The sequence below is a fragment of the Antechinus flavipes genome, chromosome 5 (genome assembly GCF_016432865.1).
Source record: "Antechinus flavipes isolate AdamAnt ecotype Samford, QLD, Australia chromosome 5, AdamAnt_v2, whole genome shotgun sequence".
Lineage (NCBI taxonomy): Eukaryota > Metazoa > Chordata > Mammalia > Dasyuromorphia > Dasyuridae > Antechinus > Antechinus flavipes.
The window spans coordinates 236,004,302-236,020,245 of record NC_067402.1 but is presented as its reverse complement, the minus strand read 5'-3'; the positions used below and the strand labels follow the sequence as shown (position 1 = coordinate 236,020,245).

Genomic DNA, 15,944 nt, shown 5'->3' with positions numbered 1-15,944 from the left:
TACATTTCTATTTTAGTTTGCTGCCATGATTGTAGACAATCTATCTATTTTTATATAGCAGGATTCTTGCTATATTTTCCTTTGCTATGTCTGCTAATACGCATACCATCTATACATTTGGTTACTATATTAAACTTTATTTAGGATGCTATCTTTTTATGTATTATATATGACCTATATGTTTGATCTATAGGATTCAATTTTGTATATGTATTTTATATGTATATTTTGTCATATATATAAATGCTATATGTAGCAAGTGTTCTATTTTTGTATGAGCTCATGATTGCTGAATGCAATTCTTTTTTTGTTGTTGTTGTTGAGGCAGTTGGGGTTAAGGGACGTGTCTAGAGTCACATAGCTAGAAAGCATTAAGTATCTGAGGCTGAATTTGAACTCAAAACTTTCTGACTTCAAGACTAGTGCTCTATCCACTGTACCCATCTAGCAGCTCTGCTGAATGTAATTCTAATGTATCATGTAGCTACACTGAATTCTTAATTTAATTAGCATTCAAATATTAATAAATAATACATCAGATTCATTGGCCTATATAATTCTCAACTTGTGGAAATTAATTTGCATTTTAAAATAGTAAAGACCAAAACAAGACTCATAGGAGAATTTGCTTAAGATGATAAAAAGGTAACACAGATGAAATGAACAAAAGATAACAAGTTTATTTACTGTTGGAAGAGCTATGTTGTTACACTGCATTCAACTGGTAACGAAGAGGTAAGAATCAATATCATTAACTTCCTGTTATTTTCTTAATTCTAGAGCAGCTTTTCCAACCATTTCAAAGCAAAAACTGTACAAATAACAAGCACATATTGTATGACTCCTTCACGAGACATTCATCTAGGATTGTCCACAGTTAAATAAAACAGGGGATGATAAATTTGCATGAAAAATATTTTCTTTTTAAAAACAAATCTATACACGGGACAACAAAGTTCATTTGATTCATGAGTTTTGCAATTCAATTGCAAAACAATTTGCAACACAAGAAGAGTTTTGATATGAGTTTTGAAATTAATCAGTATATAAGATTATTACTATCTAAAAAATTTCCATATCATTTAACTCTGAAGGGACAAAACAACATTTTTTCAATGAAAAGTTAAAGTATTAAAGTAATAATTATACAAAATAGAAATCAAAGTTTACCAAATATTGCACCAATGTTAATAGTATAAAGAAAGATAAAGAATTCTGAATGGTTCATTAGATATGGAGCATCATGCAAATAAAAACATAATAGATTATTAAAATGTCATAAAACTAATTTTCAAAGACTCAATAAATTGACTAAGTCAAGTTATGTTTGAAATTTGTGGCAACAGTTCAAACGTAATTTATTTCCTTGGAGATCTGTTTTGCAATCATTACTGTGAACTGAAAGAAGCGAATGATTTTTGTTTTTTTTTTTTTTTTAAATAACTACCAGTATCACAAATAATGGTTCTTCTATAAGATTGGCTAGTTGCTTTTTAACATTTTCCTTACCTTTTTTTTTTTTTTTTTTTGGTTCTCTGGTGTCAAATGTTTATATATAAAAATTGCTTTAATAAGTTATATCTTTATAGAGAGGACTATTAGATTAATTTTCTAATGTTTCCACTAAGAAACAGTGATTAACAGGTAATTCTAAAAACTGTTAATTAAAAAAAAAATCAGAATTTTAGCAGCCAGCAAATAAATACTAATCACACAAAAAGTGATTTGGCCTAGCAGTTTATGTAGTCTTCAGTTTTAATAGGTAAACTTTAAATAACTCCACAATAAAAAAGTTTAAAATGAACTGAAGATTAAAGCCATGCATTTCTTTATGTAAAGGAGAACAAGCACATGTATCACATTCCTCATGGAGAAGGAATCACAGGAAAAATAAGAATTCTAAAGTATTTATATGATGATTATGAGAAAACTTACATGACTAAAAAAAAATCTCATGCAAACATGTGATATTGCATATTTATAAGTACCTGTGCCATTAAGCTAAGGTAGTTTTTAAAAAACTTTTTTGATAAAATATAAATAAGGACAAATCATTAATAAGAAATATTTTTGACCCCTGAATATACTATTATGTGTATTAGGAGAACAAAATCTAGATGATAACAGCTACAATGTTTTGGGTGTTAACATGATCAAGCTGCAAAAGTAAAATATCAGTTGACTTCACCTCCTCAGAATCAGTGTCCCCATCTTTAAAAAAAAAAAAAAAAAAAAAGGTTCTTTTCAGAAAGCATTTTGTGAAGTAGATGAATTTATCATGGACACAAAAGGACTATTGAACATTTATTTAAAAAAATTAAAAGAACTGAGGACTCTGTTAGTCTTATTATTAGTAATGGTTATACCCTCAACTCTAAGTTAGCAGTTTTCTGAAGAAGTAGGTATTATTTTTCCATTTCTTTTCAAACTTATTTAAACATAGCAGTTTCATTCAACCAATTCATAATCCAGAAAAGATTTTTGAAAGATATGGTTTCTTATGGTGATTAGCAATGAACAGTCAAACATGGAAATTGATATTCATACTGTAGTAGAAAATATATTTTCCTTTATTTGCTCCTCTTCTTCACACTTTATAATTCTTTTTCTTTCTTTTTTCCTTCCTTTTTCTTTCTTTCTTTTCCTTTTTCTTTTTCTTTTTTTTTTTTTTTTTTTTTTTTTTTTTGGTGCAAGTCATTTGATTCACATGTTCATCATTGGCCTTATGTGGCCATGGTTAAATTTATATTTGGAAATAACTTTTCCAATATATGGAAAAAAATAAATGTATTCACATCCAGACAGCTGCTTATATGGCTGTAGGCTCAAATTTCTTTTCTGAAATGGACAGATTTTAAAGGTTTTTATAGGGAAATGTTCACCATTGATTTCCTAAATATCACTGAGCATATTTGTTTTATTGTCCTCTGATAATCATGGTAGTTTTTTCTATTAATTTCAGTGTTTTGAAAATTATAAAAAGATAGTATAGAAAATACTGCTTGATAGAAAGAGGGTGAAACAAGGATGCCCATTATCTTGATAGGAAGAAACTATTCTTGTCTATTCTTCAAAAAACAAATACTGGATAGGTACACTGGAAAAATGCTAAGACTATTGACTTATTTTTCAAAGATTACCAAGTGTCTTTATGTCCAATCTGAGAATTTAAAATATTTTTCTTTTAGATTTTCACAAAATTATTAGAGCTATGATACTTTAAGGCATAGTAACCTGACTCTATTTAAACTATACCAAACAACTGTGTCTCTACTCTAAAGGAGATTCCACAAACTTCCATAATAATCCATTTTAATGTAATGTTTATTTGAAAAATATTTTTAACTAACTTAAACCTCCCAACTAACCTGTTAATCCTCTTATTTCTTCTTCTATTCTTAGTGATGTAAAACAAAAAAAGGTTCATTACCCTTTGTTTAAAACTCTTCTTCTCTTTGAAGATTCTTCCTTGTCTTCTACTACCTGAACAATCTCCCTTCTTCCTTAGCAGGCATTTTCGCAATATTTAGTGATTTTAGTTTTCTTAGCATCTTGAACAATTCTTTTGACTTGGAGCCTAGAACCAGCTGAATTGCAGTCAGTAGTTCGGTAAATGAACAATTATCTTATGATCCCTTCCTGTCTCATCTTCTCCTAACAATGGACACTACTACTGCACTTCTTTAAAACAACAACAAAGCAGTTACAGCATCCTTACCTATTGCAATCCCTAAATCTTTTCTGTTTTTATTTAGTCAAGGCTTTTGTTTTTGTTTTTATTTTTTATTATTTGTTGCTGTGGGTTATTTCTATTTTTCAGGTTGGCTCTTTCTAATATTGTGATTCCTTCAGACAAGTCATGCAAAATTTTTGGACCTGTATCATCAGCTATAAAGAGTAGTAGTCCTAGATGATGGTTAAGATCCTATGATTTTATGAATACGAACTGCTTTTCACATTCTAGCAAGTTTTAGCTAAAATAAGTATTTTGTAAATGCTTCAAAGCAACCTTTTTTCACCCCTTTGGCATTTCAAAACAAATTTTTAATATCAAACATATGCTGTAGAATTAGAGATAATACTTTTGTCTGAATTAGAGGGAAGAAATAGTCTTTGTATTTTCTAATGGTTTTGCACTGGGTTATAAATTGAGTCCAGATATCCAGATATGTAGCAGAGTATTACTGATACATTCACATGTAATTTAAGAATAGTATTTCCTGTTGTATTCCCAGTACCATAAAGGAGAATAATGAGTAAATCTAGGAAGGTGTTCTGAGCTCCTTTTTAAAGGCAAATCTTTCCTCAGGCACAAGAGTGTTTATTTAAAAAATTTATGTAGCAGCTATGTTACATTGAAGATGGAAACAGCATGATCATGCTTCCATAAAAAAAAAAATGCTGACTGACCAGTAATAAAAATGTACACACTACATATGCATGACTCTGGATGGCCACGGCAAAATAAGATGAGCTTGGTAATGCATCGAGAAACAGAAAGTTGTTCTGTTTCAATTTTGCTGAAGATTTGTTTTTTAAATTTCTCTGAACCTAAACTTTAATATTTGTTTTGTGCAGAATCTCACCATTTACCTCAATTTGCTTTTAATAAGTGGTCCTGCTGCACATGTTATACATGAAAGTAAATTCTTTAGTTGCTTTTGGAAATGATGGTTGTTGCTTCTTGATTGATATATGACAGGTATACATTTCTGGAAACAAAAAGTACTTTATGCCTTAGAATTTAAAAACCATTGAATCTGATATCCCTTAAATTCCTGAATGATTCTAAATTAGCCTCTGTTGTCAATCACCCTATACTACATCAGAAGATTACTCATCTGTCTCTGGCATGTATTTATTAGAAGTATGCACATGAACTAGTCTAGTCTCTAAGCCTGATTTGTCCATATGTAAAATGAGGGAGATGGATTTGATTTGATCTCAAAGTTACTTTCCACCTCTAAATCCATGATTCTGTGAAAAAATGTGGACTATTTTTAGTGTGGAATTTATAGAGAAGTCATGGATATTGTCACATGAAAATATCAAACCCTTTTTTTCTCTAAATAAATTAAGGCTACCTGACTAAGAGCAAGGAATTGGGAGTAAGAACAATTTATGAGTAGTATTTAATGAGAAGCCCAAAATTTTTGGATTCTATAGATCAATTAGCTATTTTCCTTGTCTGTCAGGTTATTGTGCAAAATAAAGTCGGCTATTTTTGACTAATTGTGTAAATTCAGTACTTTAAATTATGTTCTAGGAAACTTTAAAAGAATCTGTAACTTAACTAGGAACACTGAACTGTCACTAGAGAATCTGTGTATCATAGGCACCTGAGTATTTGTCATAAGCTGACAATGCACTAAGGTTTATTTATTGTTTTTGGCAAGGAAGTTTTGCAGAAAAAAGATCAGACTTATTTATATCAACTTCATTCCAAATATTCAACCTTACCTAAGTGAACTAATTTTTTAAAAGATGTTTTTTATACATGTATATCTTTTGATATCTGTACTTATAATCTTTTCACAGGTAAAGACTCACATTGAGACCTTGAATTTTTGAGAGAAAAAAATTAAATGAACACATGATTTTGTCAAATTGTTTAGCATTCCTTTATGAGTTAGCACATAAAAATGGAACAGCACCAGTTCATCTACTTGTATAAAGTCCTAAAAAAAAAAAAAAAAAAAAAAAAAGGATGTAATCAAACAATTGAATAAAAGTAAATGATCATAATTAAAATCTTTCTTAGACTTAACAATTGGTTTTCAGTAGGAAATTATTATAAAATCAGTAACTAATAAATAACTAATTAGAAAATAAATGCATAAACAAACCAGTGCAAATACAAAGTTAACATGAATATTCCAATGAACCATAATTTTTTATTTTGTGCAATAAAAATGGCCAAATTCAGGCCAATTTTAAATAATTAAAATCAAACTTAATTCAGCTAATTTTCCTTATTTAAACATTAAAATGTACATATACCCTTTCCACAATTGGTTTATAGTTTACTAAAAAAATTGTGGTGCTAATAAATAAAAATAAAATAAATACCATTGACTGAAAAAAAATCTGAATCAGAATTCTGTGGCTGACTGAGGATTATAGGATTTTATGATTTGTCTACCATTTATTTTATATTGGCTTATTACAGAGATAGAGCCAAGCATCTGAAAACAAAATTTTCTTTTTCATTCTTTTTTTTTTTAAGTTCTTATCACAGAACATTCTTTATCTAAGTTTGTACATGATCAGAGAAACCATCAAGTGTCCTGTCAGACTGGCCTCTGTACTTATAAGTATATTTCTCAATCTTCTCTTGATTTCCAATAGTGTAGAAATGAACCAAGTTTTATTCATGTTCCCAATCAGGCAGAAATGCCTGCTGAATCTTGGGAAGTAGCCTGCATAATGGTTGTACAAATTCCATTCCATTTTTTTTTGTCTGTTGAAGATGAAGACTAGGGATTAGGAGGCTGAGAAAGACAGTTGAGAGGGGCACATTGAGAACTGGAATGTGGCTGCTCTTCAGGGAGAATGACATTAGAACTGAAAATGAAACAGAACAGAATGGAAGAGTAATTAGAAATATGTACAATGTATAAGGAAAAATAGCACATCATGCTTTAAATAAACACATTTAGTACAAATTTGATATTTAAATCTTTAAATGCAGGAAATTGATGTTGTTTACATGGTTTTTTTCTATAATAACCATGGAAATTTCACTTTGGAGTTTGTTGTTGTTTACTCATTTTTTAGTCAAATCTCCAATAGGGGTGGAATCTACTTAAATATGAAGCATGCCCAAAAAACCTGAGTCCTTTGAGAATCCTAATAAAGGAAGCAAAGGGAGCACAGCAAAAAAAGTTAAATCTTTTCCTCCACTTATGATCTCAAAGTCATCCCTTTTTATTTACTAATACTTAGCTGCTAAGGAAATTCTTATAAGAACTCATTTCTCTGATGGATTCCAAAACTTCTGAATAATTCACTAACAAAACAATCTGGTTGTGAGGATGGGTCTTTAGAAGTCTTTTTTAACTTAAAATAATATCCTCTATCCTGTTCAAATTAGCTTCCTTCTTGGTACTTACAGCAATTTGCCAAGCAGTCATCAATAAGAGAGATGCAATAAATATGTTTATGAGATACCTATAAGGTGGCTGAAAAAAATCATTTTTTGTGTAAGCTATTTTGCTCTTCAAATATAGCCTTTTTTTCCTCTTTCAGTTTCAGCCTTTATAAACTTTCTTCTTTCTCTAAAGTTTTTTTTTTTTAATCTGCATTACTTCTTTTCAGTCTCATAAAAACTTTTATGCCTATTTTAAAGATGTCTATATGGTGCAGTGGAAAGAATGCTAGAACTGGAATGAGGAATATCTGGGTCCAAATCCTACCTCAGACAATACTGTATGAAACTCAGGCAAGGCTTGACCTCTGTCAGTTTCTTTAACTGTAAAATGGAAATAATAACATCTACCTTCCATGGTTGTTGTGAGGATTGTGAGAAATGGGCATTTATTTGGTTTCCACAGTTATGAAATTAAATTGAAAAAGTGAAACTTCAATTAGAAAACTGAAACCACAAGGACATCAAAGAAAAATCAAGAGTGGAGGTTACCTTCCCCCAAAAGAATGTAAGCTATTTGAGGGACTGACTTTTGTAATCAAGGGTGATGGCCTGAGATTTGAAAAGAATCTTTTGTGTTTTCTCCTTAGCCCTCTTGTTATCTTCCCCTTTCTAAAATGTAAGTTCCTTTAGGTCAGAAACTGAATACGTAAGATTCATGTTGTATAATTTCTGTACACTCAATTAATGGGGAATCAGGGGAGGGACTTGTGCTTCAGGATGGGAAATAAAATGCTGCTTTTGGAGTTTCAAAGGTGTGTCTACTCACCTAGGCACCCATTCTTGCAAGAATGTACAATAAATCTTACCTGCATTCATCATTGAATCAGTGGAGTTTTGAGTAAGATATTTTGTTTTTAACAAATGGGGGCCCATCCAGGATCCAGATATTATGGACCTTCAATAGCTGGTAGCCCTTGTTGAAAAACAAGGAGATGAATCCCTTGGATTTCAGTGGTCTCTTGGCTCAATTCTGGGTCTTCCACTCATAGACTGTTCAAGATCCCAGGACTAGGTTGGTAAGGCCACTGATGAATCCAGGAAATCAGGAAGGGAATTAGAAGAGGTTTTGCAGCAGCCAGGCATCTCTGTGCACAAACCAATGGTAAGAACGCAGACTATATAGTATTATCTTTAGTTGCTGGAGCCATCTTATAAGGTCTGAGGTGTCAAATATTGGTAAGATTGGGGATTTAATGGTGCCAAGGGAACCCCTCTGATATGGTACTGGAAGAGAGAGGATATAAGGAAATCTAGAATTGAGGAGTGATCTAGGATCACCGCAGTGTGGAAACTTTCATGCTGAAGTGCAGGAAGGGTCTGTGCAAGAAAAATTTATGAGAAACTCTAGAGAAGTGGGGTTCCAGAAGAGAAGAGGTTCTTCAGGAAGTAAGGAAGGAACAACTCTGTATTAGAAACAAAAGGAATTTAAAAGCAGTTTGTGTGAGAGTGAGTCTATGTTTTGTTTACAAATGAAAATTACAAAGGAATTACAAAGGAAAAGATTTGGTCATTTGGGGATTTAAAAGCATTTTTTGGTATCTCTATTTTAAGGCATCTTGATGCAAACTAATCTGAATTTTTCTTAAAAGTTACACTTTCAAGCTTCTCTCCTTAGAGGGGATTGGGAATGATCATGATGTAAATAGTGTCCCCTTTAATCTGTGAGAGAAGGGTGATTCAGGGTCCCAAGCTCTTCCCTGGGAGGGGCACACTCTTCTGTCCATAAAAGAACCATCCTAAGTAATCTCATTCAATTGAAGATCTTGGCCAGGGACATAATCACCACCCTCTATTGAACTGAAAATTAGTCCCTAGGTTCAAACTCAAACTCAAACTAAGTGAGCTTATTCAACTGGAGATCTCTGTCTGAAGCATAGTCAACAGTCCTCTACAAACTGCTCCCCACCCCCAGGCCAAGATTTACCCAGTATACCAAGGATTGGTCAAACCTATCTTCACAGATGTCCTAACAGGACCTTGCCCACTGCTGAAGATATTCTCTTCTCAATGTAACCCATCTTTGCTATATAGCAAAAAAAAAAAAAAAAAATTCATTGCCCACTAAAAAGTCTGTCTTCCTAGCAAGCTGGCTTCTTAATGTAATTAAATCCCATTCTCTGCCACAAATCTTGCACCTGTATTCATTGGGGTTTCCGAATTCTTCTGCAAAGCCTGCTACCAGCCAAGAGGATCTCATTGCTGTTAGGGAATCTCTTTACCTCTATTCTCACACCTCATTATTTGGACCTCATCATTCAGGGCTGCTGCATATGGACTTGAGTTGAGTCCAGTCTTTCCAAAGAATGGTAGGCTCCTCCAAAACTCTATGCTCAGTCTCAGTTTCTCTCTATGTGGGTCTCTACATCCCCCAATACCCCAGAGTCTCAAAACTATTCCCAGAGGATTCTAGATTCTGTAAAAGGGCATGGTCTATCTCTATGTGGCTTGAGGAAATCTAGGGAAATCCACTTTGCATGGTAAAATATTTCCCCCTTCTTAATACTGCAGTCCACTTAAGAAAGAATATAAAATTTAGGGGAGGGAGATAGAAGTCATTGCCATTTTGTTCCAGGGCTCCATCTCAGGTCTTAAATAGTTTACTGCCATTTCAATGATTCTGAGGAGTCTAAAAGAGTGAAGTTTTTGAGGAGATTTTCTCAAAGAAAAAAAAAGAAAATGTGACCTAAATTACTATGTTTTTGAATTTAAATGATATGTGATAGAATTACTTTCAATTGATGCATTTGGGAATACAATTTTAGAAAATGTTTGCATTAATATTGAACTACAGCTACTAGAAATTTAAGTTTGTATTTACTTTAAGTTTAAAAATTGGGTATTAAAACAGAATCTATAAGCTTATTATATAGAAATGTTTTCTAATGATTGGTCCTTTCACCAGGATGAGTTTAAACTCAAGAAGAAAAGAAAAACATGCTAAAGATGTTAAACAGAATTTCTTATATGTGTGAGTTCTAATGAACTTTTATGGCTTATTTCAACTTCATCAGAGTAAAAATAATGTATCTAGTCCTAAGCTATGATTAGTAGGATTTGCTATTAGATAAAAAAATCTCTTGGGACTATAACTGATATTCTTTTGAGTTTTGAATTTGGGTATGATTGATTGATCATTAAGTCAGTAACCCACTATTGGAAAGAAATGTCATAAGTTAGTCAAAGGCATGCTATCCTCAATTGTCACAAGTGAACATCTATCTGGGTAAGAACTGGGAGGGAAATCTTGACCTATGTTCAAGGTGGAATTCTTTTGACTCAGTTTCCCAGTTCTGTTTCTTTGTTTCCCACCTGATTATTCCTGAATCTGGCAATGAGATGGAATTGTTACTGCATAATTGGTTGTCAATTGTGAAACAAAGCTAAGGATGCTTTATCCTGTCATGTACGTACTCTCACACTAAAGCCTAAAGGACCTATTTTTATGCTATTATATTCAAGTCCCTGTTTTTTCCTCTTGTAGCAAATTTCTACAATCAGAGCAAGTAGTCAGTAGAAGTGAGCACAATAAAAAGTATGTAAGATCTTTCTGTTTTTGATCTGAAAATATGTAGTTATTACCTAAAAAATTAGGGAAATGAATACCTGGTCTAGTCATCCATCTGAACTGTTCATAGACAAATAATCTAATTGTTATTTTACTGATTATTGAAACTAAAGCTGAAACATTTTTAGTAGGTTTGAAGAAGAGGATTTTTGTGTATTCAAATTTTCTTTGAGGGATGCAATTTATGGAATATTGTTACATCCCTCTTTAACATATAAAGGACTGCTTGCCATCTGGGGGAGAGGGTGGAGGGAGGGAGGGGAAAAATCGGAACAAAAGTGAATGCAAGGGATAATGTTGTAAAAAATTAGCCTGGCATGGGTTCTGTCAATAAAAAGTTATTAAAAAAAAAAAAAAAAAGAACAGAAGCTCATTCCACTTTTGGAGAGATCTCATTGTTAGAACGTTTTCTCTTACATCAAGCCTAAGTATGCTCTAAGAAAACAAACAAAATAGGCTATTCAATCCCTAGTCCTTAGGATACTCTTTTAAATATTAAAGACAGTTATTATGTTTCCTTTTGAAAAAAAAAAAAGAATACTGTTACATCAATGGGAAAGTCAATTTTATTTAAGTTTGCTACTTATGTGAGAATAATATTTATTTTCATAGTGTGTTCTGTGATACCAACATGTTTTCTTTTGAATAATTTGTATGAAAAAACCTGTGAAGAAAGGATTTTGTGAATACGTCTGGTATTTGGATGGGACCCCTCCTCCCCTTTCTCAAAATTGTTTGGTTATAAAGTAGTCCCTATTTAAAGAGATTATGCCTAACTAGCTAGTTACAGAATCTTTAGCATAGATATAAGCACACCTCCCAAGAATGAGGTTCTGCTCTTTGTATTCAATCTCTCTCTCTCTCTCTCTTTGTCTCTCTCTCTCTAGTTCTCTTCCATTTGTTTTCTTATAGACTTTGAGCAATTCACTTTCAAATGACCAGCACTAGACAACTGTATTATATATTCAGGGGTGTGACTCAGCCCCCTGTATCTTCAATCAACTCAAACCCCTTTAACTGGAACTCTGTAGGATAACCCAGTTCAACCCCCATTCTCAGCAGGAAGTAATTTCAGAAGGTGAGATCATTGCCACATACTTCAGAGGATTTAGGGCCCCATTTTTTTGGAAAGGAATTGGAATTGACTGGTAAATGGACCTCAAATTACCCATTGTCTGAGTGGGTTCCCTATAAGGAGTTCATTGATTCTGTGAAGAGGGGAGGTTATATAGGATTAATTCTACTCTCCTGCAATAATAGTATTTTGGGACTTAGGATGGGGACATTGGGTCAAAATTTAACTTAATATTACTGGGAAGGATATCTCACAAATAATTCTGTTTGATTCTTGTCAAATTATAGAATTGTAGAGGCTTGACTCCCATAGATAAGTAGGTACAATAAGTATTTGTGTCCTAATTGAGAAAGAGGATTTTATGGAACTGCCTATCCAATTTGGAATAATGTTTAGTTTATGACAAAGGCTGAACATTTAGAAAATGCAGATTAAAAGAGTTAAGTAGGGAATAGACAGAATAGGAAAATCTGGAATCAAATTAAGGCAAGTGATAAACACCAATATCTGGGTAGAATTTGTAAAGTACTTTGTAAAGAATCTGAACAAGAAGTAATTTCTATGTTTGTGATACAGGTTGTCCCATGCCCAGATAGTACCATTCCCTTTGGGTCTAGAAGAATATGTTTTCAAAATACTATTTCTGGGGAGAATTGCAGTGCTTTGTTCTACCTTTCCTTTCTGCAAGGGATTAAGCCAAAAGATTCCAAAACCTAGGGATTGTAGTGGCATGAACCTGAATCTGAAAACTCTGGCAATTTCTCCGATGAGTATACCCCAAGCAAACTTTGGGTGGTACTATGGAAGCAGCAATCTCAAACCTGCTTTGCCTATAAACTGAGTAGGCCCCTGTGCACCAACCCAATTGGCTCCTTCTTTTACCCTGGCATGAAGAAAGTAAGACTGAATCAGGATGAATTAAGTCAAGGATAGTTACTGATGAATTTAAGTCTAAAAATCTAGTTCTGGATTTGGGTCATTCCTACTGTGGTGAGTAAATATTATTGGATAAGTTATACCAGAGAGGCACTGAAGGGAATAACACAATAGTTAGATGCTATTAGAAGAATGGCATGGGAAAACAAAATGACTCTAGATAGGTTATTGGCAGGAAAAGGAGGAACATACATTATAGTTGGAGGTAGTTTCACTCAGTACAGATCTGTCAAAAGAATTAGCAGAGAATGCAAAGATTAATTATCCATTCTGTGTAAGGAGATCTTTGCAGGGATTATTAGACTTTTATGAAGTGTGATGAAAAGTGATGTAAAAATTAGCCAAATTTGAAAGAGAGGAGTGACATCTGTGTCAAAAAGAATTTACCTGCTTCTAGACCATTGTTGACCCTAGAGAGATATGAGGTCATTAAGTTTTTAACTGTCTATATAGTGGTAATGAAAACTGAAGGTATAGATGTGGAAGTTAGCCATATATTTCCATCATATGAGTCCGTTGAGTTTCTGGCAAAAAGCTCAAGAACACCTTATAGTTAACTTAATTGACTTTCCATTGATATGTTCTCATTTAAAACAGAGAATGTCTTCACAAAGGGCAAAAGTCCTGGCACATTCTCTACTCAGTGTTAACCTTTATTTCCCTAACAGGACCTCTTGCCACTAAAAAGTCTGTCTTCCTAGCAAAGCTGGCTTCTCAGTGCCCTTTTGCCATTCAGACTTTTTGGGTTTCCAAATTCTTTCATGTTGGACCTGTGCACTAACCAGAGGGAATTCTCACACCTCAATTCTCTACCACTAGCACCTCATCAAATACACTTAAACACTCTACCTCCTACTATAAGTAGATATGGAGCTAGCAAGAAAAAGATGTACAATATACTATGTACATTTCCCCCTAGTATTTTTTTTTCTTTACTACAAGTAAAATAAAAATTTAAGCTCTACATCTAATTATACTTTTCTTTGTCAAACTATCTCTGAAAAGAGAAATACCTTTTCAGTTTCCCTTCATCTAGCCCCACCTTTAAAGTGAAACAAAACCTTTTTATAAAAACCATCCTAAAGTTTATTTCAGAAAGAAAAGCAAATAAGGAAAGCAATATGAAATTTTTTTTTGGCATTAGATTGGGAGCTCCTGGAGAGATATAATGGGGCTTTTGTCTTTCTTTATAACGTCAATATTTAGCCCAGTGACTTGTGAGTAACTTTTATAAAGCTAGTTGACAATAATAGGAAAGATTCTTCCTAACCTTTCAATTCATTATCTGAGGTAAACTTTTTTGGGTATGGTTTTTTGGTAGGAGTAACTGGAATTATTTCTGGTTTTCTAGTTAAAAGGTAATTTTATTCTTAGAGTTATATTCACTTGATTTGTTGACTTGTGTGATCTACACTTGTAATTTCTTCACTGTAGGGAATTCCCACAGCGAAATCTCCCTTGATTTAAGCAGATCAACAACTTATCTGAAACACAGCATTTCCTGTGGCACTGAGAGGTTCTGTAGCTTGCCAAAATCACATAGAGTCTAAGAGGCAGGATTTAAACCCAGGTCTTGTTAGATTTTAAGACTGGCCTTTTCTCCATCATATTACTTTTCAGCTTGTGGAATATCTTCTCAATTTAAGATCTCATTGAGATTAAAATGAACAATTATTTTTCCAACAAATTTGTGCTGCAGAACTTCTAGAAGTTATGGGGGCAAATCATGTTATGCATGCTATTCACTGAAAGTCAAATTTTTGAACAACAACCACAAAATGAACATTATATGTAATTAAAATGAGTTACATTTCAAAAGTTTTTGAATTGTTTAATAAAACTTAAAATTAATAAAAATAACTTTTAAAATAAAATATTTGATGAGGTCAAGGTAGCAATTCCTGGTTCAAAATAAACATGTGACAAATTCACAATGGCCATTCTCTTTGCCAAAAAGAACATTTATTGAGGAGAAGAGGCTATAGAAAAAATGAAGAGGTAAAACATACAGATAATCTGTTGGTCAGTGATAACCAAGTTCCTGAGACAATAGTGAATAGATTACCCCTCAAACTTACCCGAAAGCCTTAAAATTAGCAAAAAAGTAACATGAATCTCTGGTCTAACTGTCCTATATATCTGTCTTCTTGCTCTTGGTTCTTTACTAAATTTTTCTGGAACTTAGCCTGCTTTAATTGGCATTACAATTACAATAACTTTGCCCCTTGATTTGAAGATGGGTTCAAGTCTGCAAATTCTTTTGAGATACCTCATGACACCAGTCTGTGACCCCCAACTTTTGAGGATCTCTTCTGAACCTCAACATTTAGTGACCCAGTAAGGGAGAGTCTGGTCTCTCCTGGCTTGATTCTTTCCTTGTCAAGTTAAGCCCTCCATTTTTTTCCTCCCTCAATCCTATATCTGGGACACCCCAAGCCACTGGGAGAAAGCCTGTCTGGGTCATCGTGAGCTCCATTCATACTCAGCAAATTTTCCTTGATTCCATCCAGAGTTGAAAATTCTTGTAATTTTTGGCAAAGTTCCTAGGGAACCTTTGCCACTTTTCTACCTTCTCTGGGACACTAGAAGACATGAGGCACTATAGGATGGCTTTTGGCATAAATTTTGGCAAAATTTTTAGCTTTTTGTCTGTGTCTGCGTCTGTGCAGAATGTCTGTGTCATGTTTGTTCTGTGAACTAAATTCTGTAAACATTTAAAATACAGCCAGCAAGAAAGAAACTTTTACACTGTAGCTAGAATGCTAGGAATAATTCCTTAACATCCTTGACCTTTTTTTTTTTTTTTTTTGGCAGAGGCAATTGGGGTTAAGTGACTTGACTAGGGTCACATAACTGGTAAGTGTAAAGTGTCTGAGGCCAGAATTGAACTCAGGTCTTCCTGACTTCAAGCTTGGTGCTCTATCCACTGCACCACCTAGATGCCCCATCCTTGACTCTTAAAATGGGAAAAAAGCCTATTTTTTCCTATAGACCTTAGTTTTGGCCAAGCTGGGGCTACAGAAACAAAGTTAGATAATTAAAATTAAAATAACATCTTAGTAGATTTTCAAACTTTTGAGAACAATGATTAGGAAGTTTGGCAATTAATCATTTTAAGATGGCAAGAAAAATTCCTGAAACATTGGGGATAATTACAGGAATTTACCCTATTCTGGAAAAAAAGAGATAAAAAACCAAACTACATAAAAAGTAATATT

At 33.2% G+C, this 15,944-nt stretch overlaps 1 protein-coding gene across 7 annotated transcripts in view; it reads right to left on the bottom strand.

The window, feature by feature from the left end:
- Positions 1-655: 655 nt before the first annotated feature.
- Positions 656-15,944, bottom strand: part of BICD1 (BICD cargo adaptor 1) — a 262,487-nt gene continuing 247,198 nt past the window's right edge. For 3 of the 7 annotated variants that reach the window (XM_051962785.1, XM_051962787.1, XM_051962788.1), the window contains one exon: positions 6,396-6,564. In XM_051962785.1, the coding sequence (XP_051818745.1) occupies positions 6,477-6,564 (88 nt within the window). In that variant the 3' untranslated portion in view covers positions 6,396-6,476. Of the gene's footprint in view, positions 6,565-15,944 lie in introns of all 7 variants that reach the window. The other 4 variants (XM_051962784.1, XM_051962786.1, XM_051962791.1 and 1 more) reach the window with 2 other exon arrangements.